Source organism: Cnephaeus nilssonii (genome assembly GCF_951640355.1).
Source record: "Cnephaeus nilssonii genome assembly, chromosome: 3".
NCBI classification, from domain to species: domain Eukaryota; kingdom Metazoa; phylum Chordata; class Mammalia; order Chiroptera; family Vespertilionidae; genus Cnephaeus; species Cnephaeus nilssonii.
Genome location: NC_137074.1, coordinates 53945204 through 53963307, shown reverse-complemented (window position 1 = coordinate 53963307; position 18104 = coordinate 53945204). Strand labels below are relative to the sequence as shown.

The following is an 18104-nucleotide window of genomic DNA, read 5'->3' as shown; positions in this document are numbered from 1 at the left end:
CATCGGTGTTTCTTACTCTCTATCCCTCTCCCTTCCTCTCTGTAAAAAATCAATAAAATAAAAAAAAAACCAACATATGGAAGTACAGGAGTTAGCTGTTTAACAAAATATAGAAAGAAATGGTTAGAACAAGGCTATAAATTTGACCCCAAAAGAAACATATCAGTAGGTCAAAAATGTCTGACCATTCCTCCCTGATTGCATACAACATCACATATTACAATATGTACATGACTTAACTCATTCCAACACTTACAAAATGGTTTTATGGGGAAAACAATACTACTGAAAGCCACCTCCAAAGATAGCTTCCCTGGTTTACTATTAATGCTGCCCCAAGCACAACCCTGGAAAACTCATTCATACCTCTATGGGGCATTTCACCTTGCCCTTGGAATTCTTTGAGGTCTGACAAATGGACTTACTTAGTTGCCCCCTTCTCAAGGATAACTATTTGGGTAGAAGCATTCCCTTGTGGCAGAGCCACAGCCTCAGCAGTAAGTAAAATGCTCTTAGAAAAGAGCTTTCCAACTTGGGGAATCCCATAGAGCTCCACTTCACAGGACTATTTACATAATCTGTTTGTAAGATCTGGCTGATTTAACATTTCCATTGTGTTTATCATTCCTAGTCCTCTGGTCTTGTAGAACAGACTAACCAGGTAATCAAAACTCAATTGGCAAAGCCCTAGCCAGTTGCTCAGTGGTTAGAGCGTCGGCCCTCAGACCGAAGGGTCGAGGTTCAATTCTGGTCAAGAGCACGTACCACCTCATACCTCAGTTGCAGGCTCAATCCCCAGCCCTGGCTGGGCGAGTGCAGGGAGGCAACCAATCGATGTGTCTCTCTCACATAGATGTTTCTCTCTGTCTTTCCCCACTCCCTTCCACTATTTCTATTAAAAAAAAAAAATCAATGGAAAAAATATCCTCGGGTGAGGATTAACAACAACAACAAACTCAATTGGCAAAACCCATAGTCTTTTCATCCTTGGCCTAAAGCTAAGGTGACCAGACGTCCCGCTTTTGGCGGGACAGTCCCGATTTTTAACAATTTGTCCCGCGTCCTGCAGCATTTTAAAAAAGTCCCGATTTTTGGAAAGAATGCACGACAAGCTAGGGAACAGCGGGAGAACGGGAAGGGAATATACGGTTTTCGGCGGCCATGTAGCTATTTAGCCAGGATATGAGTTTTATATTATTTTTGTTAATTTTATAATGTTAAACTTTAATAATAACAAATAATTGTTGAGAACTGATTATTGAGAACTGCTTATCAAAGTTCGCATTGTTGATCAGTTGTTAGAATTAGACCACCATTGTTTGGACTTAATGAACAATGGCATTTTTGGGGATTGGCAACGACGAAAACATTTTGTAACTGTCTCTCAGACGATACACATCGTACTGCGTGCTAGTAAGCTAGTTAAACAAGTGATGTCATTACAAATCAGCTATTCAGATAATTTAGGTAAGTAATTTATTTATTTATTTCATAAATACATGAATTTTCTTGAATTTAGCAGACAGTACTCGTATTATTTATATTTTATAGTGGCGGCAAAAAGTCTAGCGCCTGCCTTGAAAGTGACACTTACGACTTACGTTACGGCAAATTCATGACCTTTTAACCAACGACAGCAATCTACTAAAAAAAAATTCACTCAAGTGAGAAATATGCCAAAGAATAAAATAATACTATACATAATTTTTTATTTATTATATTTGTAAATTGTACTTATGTTGAAATTTTAAAAAATATATTACAACTAGCGTTCCCGTTGCAGGAAAAATCCTGCAATAGGGTTTCCTGCTGCACTCTACCCCGCCCGCCTCCGCTCCTCTCTTGTCCCCTGGCCCGCCTTCTCCGCCAGCCTGCCCACCAGCCCGCCCCACTCTCCTTCCTTCTCCCCCGGCCCCGCCTCCGCTCCTCCCTTCTCCTCCCCCCGGCTTGCTTGCTTCTCAGCAGCTTTGCTCCCTTCAGCATCTCTTGGCTTCTTTCTACGCTGTCTTGATATGCAAATTAGCCACCATCTTTGTTGGGGTAATTTGCATACTCATCCTGATTGGTTGGTGGGCGTGGCTTGGGTGTAGCAAATGTGCGGTCAATTTGCATATTTGTCTATTATAAGGTAGGATACTATTTTTGCATTCTATGAAAATTTTTGTTGCTCCATATAGACCAAATTTTTAATCAAGAACCCCCCCTGCCCCCCCGTCAATGCTGTTCCGCTTTACCAATGTTAACATCTGGTCACCTTACCTAAAGCTCAACCTAAGATCTACTCCCTTCACTCAAAACAGACTGTCTCCTTTTGAAATTATTATTGGCAGCCCCATGAGATGAAATCAAGTAATGTATGAACCTGCACTACTGAAAGGAGACCAGATTCACTGTTAAGGAATGGTAGCCCAATGTCTAAAGATGTTAAAATGAGTAAATCTGACTAAGACCACCTCTACCAAGAAACTTCTGATTCAAGCTCCCAACAAGCTTTATTGATCAAATGTGGCCATAAGCTCTCTTACTGTACACTCAGGAGATTACTTTCCCGTCTACGTGAGACATGACAAACCAGTATGAGCCTTCCAGTGATGAAGGATCAATGTAGCTTTTTAAAGATGGACCAACTCTAGTTAATAATGGTTGACCATTGATGTTTTCTAAGGAAAGATCTTGATCAAAATGAGAAAATGTGAAATAAAACCCACAAATGAAATTGCTATTGTCAAGAGAACAATCTAAAATAGAGCATGGAAGCCTCTGGGAAACTGAGCTAACTCACCCTGCTCGTGTGAAACAATTTAAACTGGGTTAAACCAAATGGCAACTACTGATCCAGTTCCTGGAACTGGCTCTGCAGTATTGAACTTTCTATTAAAAAATAAATTTTCACTTAGCAACAGACATAAGCAATTAATCATGTATAGCATAGTGGAAGTGTGCTTGCCAGCACCAATCACAGCTCTTTCAGAGTAATTCGTGTAATCCCTTTGAAAGCGCCTGCCCCTTTTCTGTCTTTATAAACTCTTGTCTCTTTCTTTCCCTCTCAGAACACAGTTGGGTTTCTCCCCAAATCTGACTCCCCTGAATTTGCAGATCACATTCTCATTTCATTCACTTCCCTTCCTTTCCCTCCCTCCCTCCCTTCCTCCTTCTACTTCTTTGCTATGTCCTTTTTCTTTCCTTGTTTTCCCTCTTGTTCCCTCTGGTTTTCTCTCTCTTCTATCCCTCAGACTAGGGTTTCCAGCTACAGCCAGTAGCAACCACAGACTTCAGTTTATCCCCTCCGGGGACCTTCTAGCCAACCTCAAGAATAGCAATGGAAGTAAACCAGCCAAAACTCAAGTTCAAGGAGACACCAAGTGGGAAATCATACTTTGTTACACCTAATAAGCCAAAAGGAAAATCCCTTCTTTCACTAGCAAACTAAATTGCTCTATAAATTGTCCTAAAACCCAGAAATGGTAATGCCAAAGCAATAATGTAACTATTTAATCAGGCTATTTTAAGTTTAATCTGAATAAGTATGGACACAAATCATTTTATTAAGCAAAATCAGTACAGGGGACGTTTCTTACCTAGGGAAGATGTTCCCTCGAACAAAGGGGACAAAAATGTTCCCTCTCTTCAAGGTAGTAGGATTTACATCAAGAATATTTTCCAGCCTGGCCAGTGTGGCCGTGGTTGAGCATGAACCCATGAACTAGGAAGTTGGGTTTGAATTCCCAATTTCCGGTCAGGGCATGTGCCTGGGTTTTGGGCTCAATCCCCAGTCAGGGGGGCATGCAGGAGACAGCCGATCAATGATTCTCTCTCATCACTGATGCTTTTATCCCGCTCTCCCTCTCCCTTCCTCACTCGGGAATCAATAAAAGATTTTTTAAAAATAAGAACATTTTCCACTGTTTTCAAAAGTAAAAACAAGAGTTTAAAAAGCATGGCTCAGTGGTTGAGTGTCGACCTATGAACCAGGAGATCATGGTTTGATTCCCAGTCAGGGCACATGCCTGGGTTGAGGACTCGATCCTCAGTGTGGGGTGTGCAGGAGGCAGCCAATCAATGATTCTCATAATTGATGTTTCTATCTCTCTCCTCTCCCTGTCCCTTTCTCCCTCTTTGAAAATCAATAAAAACATTTTAATAAAAAATAAATAAAAATAAATAAAAAGACCTAATTTCCCACAAGTTTATTTGATGAACAATTTTCTCTGGGACCTAAACTATGTGATTTATTTGAAAAGAACTAAAAAGACTAATTTGCATAGTCTAACATTAACCTGTTTGTATAGTTATGATACAGTATAACTTCTATGGAAAATATTAACTCAAATGGACTGTATTGAGACCTGTACAGCAAAAATATATGGATATTAAGAAATTAAAGAGCCCTGACTGGTTTGGCTCAGTGGATAGAGCATCGGCCTGCAGACTGAAAGGTCTCAGGTTCGATTCCAGTCAAGGGCATGTACCTTGGTTGCAGGCACAACCCCAGTGGGCGGTGTGCAGGAGGCAGCTGATCGATGTTTCTCTCTCATCGATGTTTCTAACGCTCTATCTCTCTTCCTTCCTCTCTTAAAAAAAAAAAATCGATAAAATATATTAAAAAAAAGAAAAAAGAAATTAAAGAATACCATAATACACCAAATCTTGTTCCTCAAGGCTTGGTATACTCTCACTAGATTTTTGGAACAATGTTTCATAGTTTTCAGTTATATGTCTACAAGTAGTCCTTCTCTTGTTTTTACTAGCATCTATAGCAGATTGCAGATAAAGAAAACAAAAATTAGGGTACAGAAAAATAGATTCAACTTTTCTTTAACCCCTACAGAGAAAAAAGCAAACATTTACGACTTTCTTTAAATCATCCTCAAAAAAAAGTGGTAAAAACTAGAAGACAGTAAACTTTAGGTTATATTTAGGAGATCTCCTTTCCAATCCTAGCTAATAAAGAGGGAATATGCAAATTGACAGTCATGCCATAACAAGATGACTGCGCCAACAGCACAGGCAGGGATTTCATAACACAAGATGGCTGCGCCCACAGCAGAGGCTGAGTTCCCGTAACGAGCCTTAACGAGCAATCAGCAGGGACCTGAGGCTGCGTGGCGCTGGATCAGGGCAGGGGACCTGAGGCTGCGCCCCCCCACCCGGTGGGGCTTGACAGGGGACCTGAGGCCACGCCCCCCACCCAGCAGGGCTTGACAGGGGACCTCAGGCCGCGGCCCCCACCTGGCGGGGCTTGACGGGGGTGGGGGGTTTGGATCTAGCCCAATGGGGGTGGGGCCGGCCGGGTCTGGGTCTCGCATGATTTCGAGGTGCACATGGGTAGGCGGGGACATTACTCTGGTTCCTGTGGCATGCCCAGACTCTGACAGGAGGAAGATTTTCATATACATTTTACTAATTTTCTTTCATCTGATACTTCTATTACAGAGAAAGGGCAAATAACAATATTAAAATATTTCCTCTAATTAATTCCCTTTTAATGTGCACAAATTTTGTGCACTGGGTCACTAGTTTGTAAATAAGTACCTTTTCTTGTAATAAAAGTACATAGAGTGGAAGATATAACATTTGACCACAAAAATTCTTTCTATACTATACATTTGTAGACTTTTACCCATTTACTGAAACATATAACTATCTGCTAATGAAGAAAAAAGATCTGCCTGTTTGTGAATGGTAGTTAGCCAAAATAGAGCCTAAATAAGAAAAAGCAGGCCCATCGTACCCCAATTTGCTTTTCAGTTCCTCCTCTGGGTAGTTCTCTTCTGTCCACTTTGACAAACAAGTGACAGATCTGCAGATCTGTAAATTTTCTTGACAGCTGACATGCAGAATATAAAAATGGAAACATGCACATTTTATAAACTTTGAACATTTACTTTGAAAAAGGAAGAAAGAATCCAGAATTAAATTTTCTTTCCTCTTAAATGGTGATCAAAGATCACATCATAATGTTAGGGTCGCCGAAGAAGGAATGCATGAGGCCAAAAGGGGCCCTCCTTCAGCGACCCTAACACATAATGAGTATCAATTACTCTGGAAAGACAAAAATTTAAGGCTAACCTACTAAATTCACTTCTCAGCTTTGGTTTAAAAAACGATCATCATGATAAATTTTGCAAATGAAGCTGAGGTTTTTCCCTTTTCTGATTCTTTTTCAGGATCTTCCCCAAATAAGCCGTGGGGTCTCTACTTTCATTGCTCTAAGTGTACATATTAATTTAGGCTTCAGAGGGCTTCACACATGATAGAGGCTCATGCTGCATGAGTTAGAACACCAGTAAATGATAAAACCACCATGACCTAAACTAATTATTTATCAATAATTATTCACTCCTTTAGAGAGCTTATGTACTTTTAATACCTAGGAATAAAAGTTCTTCTATTCACTGGCTATATAACTTTGGCCAACTCATTTGATTTCCATTTTCTTCCATTGTAAAATGGGAATAACAATGCCTTAAAGAACTTTTGTGAAGTTTAAATGTGATAATAGAAGTGAAAATATTCTAATACTATAAAGGCAATTATCCACATTTCTAATGCCCTATATGTCTAAGGTATGGATGGATGTGCCACACATTATAGCAAGTTAAGCTCAACATACCTAAAACCAAATGCATCACATGACTCCCAAATCGTTTTCTCCTGTAGACTTTCCAGTTTCAAATCTGGATGAGTGAAGTCAATTTTACTTCTTTGTCTCACTACCACCCTCCACCCAATCAATCACCAAGGTCTAACAATCTTCCTCTAATGCAGTGATTTTCAACCTTTTTCATCTCAGGGCACTCAAAAATTACTAAAATTCTGCAGCACACCAAAAAGTATATTACCTCTTTTGCCAATCTGACACACACACAAAATTTGGTATAATTTCGATTCACTCACACCAGACGGCTATTATTGTGTGGGCTGCTGTCATTTTTTCATTTGACAATCTAAGGGAAAAGTGCCCCCGACTAAATACCAGGTATTGCATGTTTTTAAAAATTCTTGCAGCACACCAGTTGAAAACCACTGCTCTAACAGTTTCCTTCTTTTCCAGCATTACTAACACCTTCCCTTTACAACTTATGTCTAGGTCAATGCAGCTGATATCCTAATACTCCTCTTATACTCCAACAATCAAATTCAGTCCCAAACTTCTGACTTTAGAAACACATTTCCAGCTGCCTAGTTGTAAAATCTATCTCAATAGATGACAATCTAGAGTACCTTTATATTAACATCTGTAATAGGCACCTTCTTGCATGGCTTTCAATGATTTCAGCCTGCTGTTTTTACACCCTTTGTGTGGGCTGAACCTCATCACTTGGTTCTAATGAACAGTGAAAAGTGATGTGACTTCACTTCCACGCTTAGGTTACAAAACACTATGATGTCCATCTTGCTAGTGCTCTCTTGCCTTCTTCTCACTTCCCCTCTCTCTGAGGAATCAGGCTGCCAAGTAGTAAACTGCTCTATGAGGTGGCCCATGTGGTCAGGAACCACAGGAGGCCACCAACAGGCAGTCATGAGGAACTATGGTCTTTATCCAAAAGGCAAAAATAATTGAATTGTGCCAAGACCCATAAGAGTGAGCCAGGAAGTGGCTCCTTCCTAGTTGAGCCTCAAGATGACAGTAGCCTTGTGAAAGACCCAAAGCCAGAGAACCCAGCGAAGCTGCACTGAGATTCCTGACCCACAGACACTGAGATAAAAAATGGTGCATTTTTTTTTCACCCTAGCCGGTTTGGCTCAGTGAATAGTGACCTGCAGACTGAAAGGTCCCAGGTTCAATTCCAGTCAAGGGCACAAGCCTGGGTTGCTGGCTGCAGGAGGCAGCCAATCAATGATTCTCTTCCATCGTTGATATTTCTCTCTCTCTCTCTCTCCCTCTCCCTTCCTCTCTAAAATTAATAAAAATATATATTTTAAAAAATGGTGCTTTTTCAATACACTAAATTTGGGAGTACATCGTAGCACAGTAATAGATTACACACTACCTCACATGTTTTAAAATAAATTCCAGATAAATTAAAAATTAAATGTAAAATGATCAAATCGTTTTAAAACTACATGAAAATAAGTATTTATAAAAATAATATTCTATAGTAGAAGTGAAAGGAACAAAGAGTAAGAGTTCTGACTTATAAGTTTTCTCTGTGCCTGAAAATATGTAATAAATCAAAATACAAAGACTAGAAAAATCTTCACAGCAAGTTTAGCAAAGAACTTAACCATACAAAATTAAAATATATTCTATGCAGGTATATAGTTATTATATAAAGGTTTAATATAAATTTTTCTGAAACTATAATGAAGAAATCAATAAAAAAACAATGTTTCCAGGGAAGAAAACTCAGTGGCTAAGACAAATATGTAAGGTAAACACTTCACTCTTTTACCTATTCAGGAAAAAAAAAATCCAACAAAATATTTTTAAGGAAATATTGATATTAACCTTTTGCACTCGGATGTCGAGATTAAAATTACTCTTTGAATGTATCAATAATTTGAAATATAAAAAAATCCAAATAAATAAGTTTGTATGAAAAGAAACTCCAGTTTTTTATTCTACTGCCGCGCTTTGTAAAATCTGGGGTATTTAAAAAATTAAATCCCAAGTAGAATAAAGGAATCGAGAAAAAAGCAAGCGAGTGCAAAGGGTTAAAATATTAATATGTAAATTTGAAAAATAACATCAGGTACATTAACAAGAAAAATAAAAATAATAAAAAATGGCAGATATTTCACAAAACTAAAAATAAAATTAATCCTAAAGAAAAATTAACTCATGCCAAGACCGGTTTGGCTCAGTGGATAGAGCATCTGCCTGAAAGGTCCCAGGTTCGATTCCGGTCAAGGGCATGTACCTTGGTTGCGGGCACATCCCCAGTGGGGGTTGTGCAAGAGGCGGCTGATCGATGTTTCTCTATCATCGATGTTTCTAACTCTCTATCCCTCTCTCTTCCTCTCTGTAAAAAATCAATAAAATATATTAAAAAAAAAAAAGAAAAGAAAAGAAAAGAAAAATTAACTCAAGCCCTGCCAATATGGCTCAGTGGATTGAGCGTCCTCTCATGCTCCAAAAGGTTGCCAGTTTGATTCCCATTCAGGGCACATGCCAGGGTTTGGGACTTGAGCCCCCAGAGGGGGCTTGCAGGAGGCAGCCAATCTATGTTTCTATCTCTCTCTCCCTCTTCCTTCCTCTCTTCATAAAATCACTAAAGAAAACCAAGATGGCGGCATAGCAAACACCTAAACTGCTGCCTCGCACAACAATTTCAAAACTACAACTAAAAGACAAAACATCTATCACCCAGAACCACGGGAAAGCTGGCTGAGTGGAAGTTCTACAACTAGAAGGAAAGAGAAAAGAGCATTGAGATGTGCACAAGCGCTGAAAAGCTGAGGTACGGAGGCACGTGAATTGGGCTGGTGGCGGGCGATTGGATGTGCTGCTTTTTTTCAACCCAAAGGAAGATAAGCTCCCAATTACTCTGAAATCCAGTTTCTGGGGAGACGAGGGGGACCCAAACTCCTACGGGGAGAAGCTAGACTGTCGGCCAACAGGTCAGAAAGTGAAGGGGACTTTCTTGCAGAGGTGCGCCCAGCAATCATTGTTTACTGCGCTGGAGCGCGGGATGCGGGGACTTGGAAACGCGGAGACACAGAGACTGCTGACTGGCAGCCATCACTGTTTGCCACGCCCTAGCCTAGTGACGCCCTGATACTCCGCCCCGCACAATCTACAAACACACCCAAGCTCCGCGCAGCGGCTTTTGCATATAAATGGCCTGCCCTATCCTAGCTGAACCAAACAAACTGCAGCTCCCGGTCAAACAGCTCCAAAACCTCCAAACCCCCAAGCAAAGAGGAGAAAACTGTAGTTCTCGCTGTAGCTCCTGCTGGGTGGCCTCAGACAGTAGCTGACCTGCACCCCATTGGAGATCCAGAAGCTAGTGAATCTAGTGGTTTGTGTGAGACGACACCAGATTTCAACTACTCTCATAAGGAACACATTCAAGAGGCAGACTCAGTGAGCACCAAAGCCCCACTGAAACAAGTCCTGCCCCATAAGTGTGTCTCAAGCACAGCAATTCTTCCGTTATAGACACAGCGGGTCCTCACAGCCAATTGGCCTGGAGGTCAATTCCTCCCAGTGACACCAACAACAATCAAGACTTAACTACAACAAGGCTGTACACACAGTCCACAAAGGGGTGCACCAAGAGTGTCCACCTAAGGTAACTGGGAGGCTGACCCATTGGACCATATAGGACACCTAGCACACAAAGCCACCCTACCAACTCAGGGAAGCAGCGAAAATGAGGAGACAAGGAAACAGATCACAAACCAAAGAAGTGGAGGAAAACAAACGACTGGATATAGAGTTCAAAACCACGGTTATAAGGTTTTTCAAGAATTTCCTAGAAAAGGCCGATAAATTTAACGAGACCCTCGAGAATATGAAAAAGGACCAATCAGAAATTAAGCATACACTGACTGAAATAAAAAATATTATACAGAGACCCAACAGCAGACTAGAGGAACACAAGAATCAAGTCAAAGATTTGAAATACAAAGAAGCAAAAAACACTCAACCGGAAAAGCAAAAAGAAAAAAGAATCCAAAAAGTTGAAGATAGTGTAAGAAGCCTCTGGGACAACTTCAAGCGTACCAACATCAGAATTATGGGGGTGTCAGAAGAAGAGAGAGAGCAAGATACTGAAAACCTATTTGAAGAAATAATGACAGAAAACTTCCCCCACCTGGTGAAAGAAATAGACTTACAAGTCCAGGAAGCGCACAGAACCCCAAACAAAAGGAATCCAAAGAGGACCACACCAAGACACATCATAATTAAAATGCCAAGGGCAAAAGACAAAGAGAGAATATTAAAAGCAGCAAGAGAAAAACAGTTAGTTACCTACAAGGGAGCACCCATACGATTGTCAGCTGATTTCTCAAAAGAAACTATGCAAGCCAGACAGGAGTGGCAAGAAATATTCAAAGTGATGAACAGCAAGAACCTACAACCAAGATTACTCTACCCAGCAAAGCTATCATTTAGAATGGAAGGTCAGATAAAGAGCTTCACAGATAAGAAAAAGCTAAAGGAGTTCATCACCACCAAACCAGTATTATATGAAATGCTGAAAGGTATTCTTTAAGAAGAGGAAGAAGAAGAAAAAAGTAAACATAAAAATTATGAACAACAAATACATATCTATCAACAAGTGAATCTAAAAATCAAGTGAATTAAAAATCTGAGGAACAGAATAAACTGGTGAATATAATAGAATCAGGGGCATAGAATGGGAGTGGACTGATAATTCTCAGGGGGAAAGGAGTGTGGGGGGGTGCAGGAAGAGACTGGACAAAAATCGTACACCTATGGATGAGGACAGTAGGGGGGGTAAGGGCAGAGGGTGGGGTGGGAACCGGGTGGAGGGGAGCTATGGGGGGAAAAAAGTAGAAACAATTGTAATAATCTGAACAATAAAGATTTATTAAATTAAAAAATAATCACTAAAAGGCATCTATTTTTTTTATGTGAAGAAAGTTATTTATTTTAAAAAGAAAGAAAAATTAACTCAAAATGGATCAGAGATCTAAATGTAAGTGCTAAAATATATAACTCTTAAATTAAAACATTTGCATAAATCTTTGTGATCCTGGACTTGGCAATGATTTCTGAGATATGACACCAAGTATAAGCAAAAGGAAAACTGGATTAGGCTTCATAAAAATTAAAAGCTTTTGTGCTACAGACAATAACATCAAGAAAGTGGCAAGGGCGGAGTGGGAGACGTCAATGAGGGAAAAAGGGACATATGTAATACCTTTAACAATAAAGATTTAAAAATAAGTAAAGTTAAAAAAATAATAAAATGATTATTGATTAAAAAAAAGAAGAACCTGGAGTGCATTATGCTAAGCGAAATAAGCCAGTCGGAGAAAGATAAATATCACATGATCTCACTCATTTGTGGAATATAACGAACAACATAAACTGATGAACAAAATTAGATCCAGAGATACAGAGGCATTAAACAGATGGTCCAACCTCAGAGGGAAGGTTAAGAGATCAACCAAAGGACTTGTATGCATGCATATAAGCATAACCCATGAACACAGACAGAAGGGGGTGAGGGCATGTGCTGGGGGGTGGGAATGGCCAATGGGGGAAAAAGGAGACATATGTAATATTTTAAACAATAAAGAATTTAAATTAAAAAAAAATAAATAAGTGAAAAGAGCCCTAGCTGGTTTGGCTCAGTGGATAGAGCATTGGCCAACACACTGAAGGGTCCTGGGTTCGATTGCTATTTTCTTTGAAACTGTTCACCACTGTATCATACAGTTCTCTACCTTCTTAAACAAGGTGTGCTTTCCTGGATGACAAGGTCATTGTGACCATGATTGTTGTACTAGGAAGTAAAATAGCTGAGCCTGCATGTTAATTTTTCAAATCTTCTTTGATTGTCCTACATTGTCAATTGCCATTTCCTCTGTTACATTTCCCATGATAACCTTTTCCATTTGTGATTCCAATGGATTCTAGTTTGAAAATTATATAACTACTAGCGTTCCCGTTGCAGGAAAAATCCTGCAATAGGGTTTCCTGCTGCACTCTACCCCACCCCGCCTGCTCTCCTCCCTTGTCCCCCACCCCGCCTTCTCCACCAGCCCGCCTGCTCTCCTCCCTTCTCCCCCGGCCCCACCTGTGCTCCTCCCTTCTCCCCGACCCTGCCTTCTCCACCAGCCCACCTGCTCTCCTTCCTTCTCCTCCGGCCCCGCCTCCGCTCCTCCCTTCTCCTCCCGCCGGCTAGCTTGCTTCTCTGCAGCTTTGCTCCCTTCTGCAGCTCTTGGCTTCTTTCTACACTGTCTTGATAGGCAAATTAGCCGCCATCTTGGTTGGGGTAATTTGCATACTCGCCCTGATTGGTTGGTGGGTGTGACTTGGTTGGTGGGCGTGGCTTGGGCATAGTGAAGGTGCGGTCAATTTGCATATTTGCCTATTATTAGGTAGGATTAAATAATACCCTAAATAAGGGATAATAGGCTTCCAAATGAAAGTACAGCATGGCTTTATGAGAATTCTCCGAAGTGCTTCTAAGAAACTTGTTTAACTTTTCCATTCAATTGAGACTAGATTTCAAAAAAAGATTTGAGGATGTCAAAAAATTGACCTCCAGCTACATGGAATATTACCTTATCTTGCTTTCTTTTCTTTCTTTTTTTTTCTTAAATCCTCACCTGAGGATATGTTGCTGTGGTTTTTTATTGATTTTTAGAAAGAGAGGGATGAGAAGGAAAAAGGAGGGACTGAGAAAGGGAGAGGTAGAAGGAGGGAAAGAGGGAGGGAGGGAGGGAGGGAGGGAGGGAGGGAGGGAGGGAAGGAGAGAGAGAAATATCGATCTGATGATCAGTTGCCTAACTTGCAGGCCCCAACTGGGGATCAAACCTGAAACCTAGGTATGTGCCCTGATGGAAACTGAACCTGCAACCATTTGGTGTACAGGACAATGCTCCAATCAACTGAGCCACACCGGCCATGGTTCTTGCTTTCTTAAGTCATATAAAAATATCCCTGCCAAGTAATTAATTTTATATGGTTAGTCTTAAGACACATACAAAAAAAATACATCATGTTGATTCCAAAAATGGGCCTAGACACCTCACAGTAACTATATATATTTTTGTCATACAGTCACTTATCGATAAAAGTTATAATCTACACTTTTTTTCTGTATGTTAATATAGTCATATATGTTCACATATATGGATACTAGAGACACAGTGCATGGATTTGTGTACCAGTGGAGTCCCTCAGTCTGGCCTGCGGACATCCCCAGAGGAATCCCGATTCCGAGAGGGCACAGGCCAGGCTGAGGGACCCCACCAGTGCATGATCAGGGGCCAGGGAGGGACCACGGGAGGGCTCCAGGGCATGTCCAGCCCGTCTCCCTCAGTCCGGATCGGCCGGACCCCAGCAGCAAGCTAACCTACCGGTCAGAGCGTCTGCCCCCTGGTGGTCAGTATGCAGCATAGCTACCAGTCCAACAGTCGCTTAGGCTTTTATGTATATAGAAGATTATTCATGATATATGTATATCCTTCACAAAATCTTGGCTTTAATCTAATGTTTCACAACTACAAGCATCACAAGGGCTAAAAACGACTACAGTCAGGCAAAATTTTCCTTTTCCTAAAGAATTCATCCCTTTAGTTCCAATAACATGGGATATTCTAATTTCATTCATTCTTAAGATTCTGGAAGGGTATATTCCTCTATACTTTACATATCAAAAAAACAAACAACAACAAAAAAAAAACTGTTGCTTGTCCAAGACTCTCTTCCTGTTCCTTAAGTTTTTCATTCGTATTAAGGGAAATTAACAAATGTAGAATTTCTCATCAAGACAGAGCGCTAGTAAGTGGCCTGGTCAACTCAAACTGAAACTCTAGGATAACTGGTTCAGAGTATCAGAGGCACTAGCATAGGTACCTCTTCCTTTGTATTCAAACCTTGTATGTACCCCTCCCCTTTTAAGTCACAAACACCCGGAGGGCAAGAATCTTTCTGATTCCATAATTTCATCCAATCACTCAACAAATACCTTTTGAGCACCTAGTGTTTGCGAGCTTCTGGAGAGAGCTGAGTTAAGCTGACCCTGCCCTCACAGTCAAGCAGAGAAGGCAGGCTTGTAAACAAATTGCAACACGGTAGAAAAAACAGAAGCGGGCACAGAATTAAATCAGAGGAAAGAGTAACTCTAGGGTTGCAGAGGAAGTTCAAGGATACATTTAGGTATTCTCCAACAGGCCTCAATAAATACCTGTTGAGCGGACAAGAGAATGAATTAAATCGCGCTAATGAAAGATGTGATCCCAGGTCCAAATGAAATGAGTTGCTTCTGGAAGTCAGTGGGAAAACTTTACCTTTCAACAGCGGCAGGGACGCAGATTCCAGCACACTCCCCCCCTCCCCCCCCCCCCCCTCCACCCCAGGAGATCACCTTGGAGAAAGGGCCCTACCTGTACTGCCAGCTTTTTGCACTGCCTCCGCGGCCGCCGCTGTTGCTGCTGCTGCTGCTGCTGCTGCTGATTCCGCCGCCACCACTGCTGTTGCTGCTGTTCTTGTTCGGGGTCACCGCCGGGGCCAGGCCCTCCAGCTTTGCTTCGCTCTCTGAGGCTTTCATGGTTGACACGGGTTCAACCCCCTGCATCTCGGCTCCAAAGTCCATTTGCCCTTCTTGGGCGCGGAGAACAGCTCTGTCGTTTGGTGGGTGATGATTTTTAAGACCCGATCTAAGGTGATCCGGCGAGCTAAATCAGACGGTGGCCGGAGCGGGCACCATCAAATGGGTCCAGAGAAGGAAGACGAGCATTCCACTGGAGGAAAACTTTCCAGAGGGCACGGGGAGCGAGGACAGCGACCCTTTAAACAGGGATCTCCTTCCCGGCAAAGCAACGAAGACAAATCACCCCGCCAGAGGGTTGGGTGGCATACTCGAGGCAGAAGCAACGCGGGGAAGTCAGGGGCTCGTGCCAAGAGGGCTGGGCGAAGGCCAGAGGACCACGGACGGGGACCGGCGGCCTGACCTCGGGGCGGACGGACGGACGGACGGACCCGCCGCGCGCCCTCTGCTCCAGCAGGTCCTCAGGGGGAGGGTCCGGGCCAGCCGGCTAGGCGGTTCCCGCCGCAGCCCTCGAGCCCGAGCTGGCGCCGCCCGCGCAGCCCAGGAGGAGGGTCGGGGAAGGAGGCCGCCGGGGGCGGGACGCCGGCTCCCAGGGCCGCCTCTCCTTCCGCCAGAGGCGAGCCGCTCGGGGTGACTTCCTCCAACCCGCCGGGTGCTGGGCCCTCGCCCGGCTTCGGGAGGCGAGAGAGTCCCACGCCCTCTCTCCAGCCCGCAAAGGGAACACCACAGCCAGGGCCGCCGCCCCACCCACAGCCCCACGGCGGGTCATCCACCCGCCTGCTGGCTCCCCGCCTTCCCTTCCGGAAGAGTGTGAGCTCACTTCCCCCAGAGCAGAAGCTCCCGGCGCCATCTTGGAGCAGGGCAGGGGCCCGGAAGGGGGCGTGGCCTCCGGGGGCGGGGCCGGTGTGGCTGAGGGGGAACCGCGAGAGGGAGGGAGGAGAGGCGGGACGGACCGGGAGGGAGGGAGGGACCAAGGAGCGGCTGGAGATCGTGCCTTGGGGAGCGTGGCTTCCGGCGTTCCTAACCAGGTCTGTCCTTCCATCCCAGGGCCCATGGCAGGCATTTTAGGAAGAAAGCTTGGAGAAATAATGTCATTTCTGTCGGAAATGATAAAAAAAACAGAACGCCCAACCCTCATTTTAGTAATTCTGCAACTAATGCATGACACTGAAATAAGGCAAACAAGCGTTATAAGTGAAAAAGGAACTGTTGTGAGAATATTACAGTTCTCAGAATGAAAGCTAGGTATGCTTCCTGACCCCAAGCGTATCTTTCACCCTCTTTAGATACTGGTTTTTGCTTCTGTAAAGTAACAGTGGTTGACGAGGTGATTTCTAAAATCCCTTCTAATTGTAAATTCTGCTTTCTAACAACTTGACTTGTGAATTGAATGTATACCCTATGCGAAACAGTATGGTAGATGCAAAGAAGTATTACTCAAAGTGAAAAAACAAAGCAGCAAACTAAATACAAGGCTATGGAGAAAATAAAAGGGGATCATATAGCCCTAGCCGGTTTGGCTCAGTGGATAGAGCGTTGGCCTGCAGACTGAAGGGTCTCGGGTTCGATTCCAGTCAAGGGCACATGCCCAGGTTGTGGGCTCCATCCCCAGTAGGGGGCATGCTGATCAATGATTCTCTCTCATCATTGATGTTTCTCTCCCCCCCCCTCTCTCTCTCCTTCTCCCTTCCTGTCTGAAATCAATTAAAAATTTTTTTAAATAAATAAATAAAAGGGGATCATATAAGAAAATAAATGGGATGAGATGGAGAACCTACTTTACAAGAGTAGTGGAGGAAAGTCATCCATGAGGAGACATCAAAAGTTAGAGATGAAGAAAGATGAGGAAGCTAAGGAAAAGGTAACCTTCACTTATTCTGAGAAATGAGAGATCTGGGAGCCTGGAGTATGGTGAGCAAGAGAGAGTGGAGTGAAATGAGAGTGAAGTGATAGGCAGAGAAATTTATATTTTATAATAGAAAATCACTGAAAGTTTTATCAGAGGAGAGCTGTGATCCAATCTATATATATTTTAAATATCTCTCTAGTCTTTTCAACAAATGGTGCTGAGACAACTGGATATCCACATGCCAAAGAATAAAACTGGACCATATACCATAGAGAAAAATTAACTCAAAATGGATCAAAGACATAAATGTAAGAGCCAAAACTAAGAAAAACTGTTGTGAGAAAATTATAGTTCTCAGAATGAAAAACAGAGAAGTAAACCCCCATGATCTGGGGTTAGGCAAAGCCTTCTTAAACACAACATCAAAGTATAAGTGACAAAAGAAAAAATAGATTGGGCTTCATGAAAATTTAAAAATGTGCTCCAAACAATATCATCAAGAAAGTGAAAAAACAACCCAACAGAAAGGGAGAAGAATATTTGCAAACATATATCTGATAAGGGACTCATAGCCAGAATATGTAAAGAGCTCTAATGGCTCATTAATAAAAAGATAAGTAAGCCTATCAACCAATATCACCCCAATAAATTCAATTTTAAAAAAAGACAAGTAAGCCAATTCAAACATGGGGAAAGGAGCTACACGGACATTTCTCCAAAGGAGATATCCAGGGAAACAGAGGCAGTGGTGGGCTAGAAGACGCGGGAAGCAGAGAGCAGGGCCACACCCATGACAGTGCTGACGGTGGGGCCATCATGACCACCTGGAGGGGAACCTGAAGAAGTTTGTGGGGAACATCTGGCAGCTCAGCAGCAGCAGCAGCCCAGCAACCAGGCTGAGCTCAACCAAAACCTGAATTTATTGTGACTGGCTTACAGGATATTGATAGTGCAGACAGTAACTTCATGACGCTACTGAACCTTTAGAAGTTTTTTAATATATTGATCAAGGTCCAAAGCTGCAACTCTATACCAAAGAGTGCCTGGAGAAGGCT

The 18104-nt window shown here is 42.5% G+C and overlaps 1 protein-coding gene across 1 annotated transcript in view; it reads right to left on the bottom strand.

Annotated features, from left to right (window-relative positions):
- OSBPL11 (oxysterol binding protein like 11) overlaps positions 1-15961 on the bottom strand; it is an 87417-nt gene extending 71456 nt beyond the window's left edge. The window contains exon 1 of the mRNA XM_079767176.1: positions 15037-15961. Coding sequence (XP_079623302.1) covers positions 15037-15245 — 209 coding nt within the window. The 5' untranslated portion in view covers positions 15246-15961. The remainder of the gene's footprint in view (positions 1-15036) is intronic.
- Positions 15962-18104: the final 2143 nt, after the last annotated feature.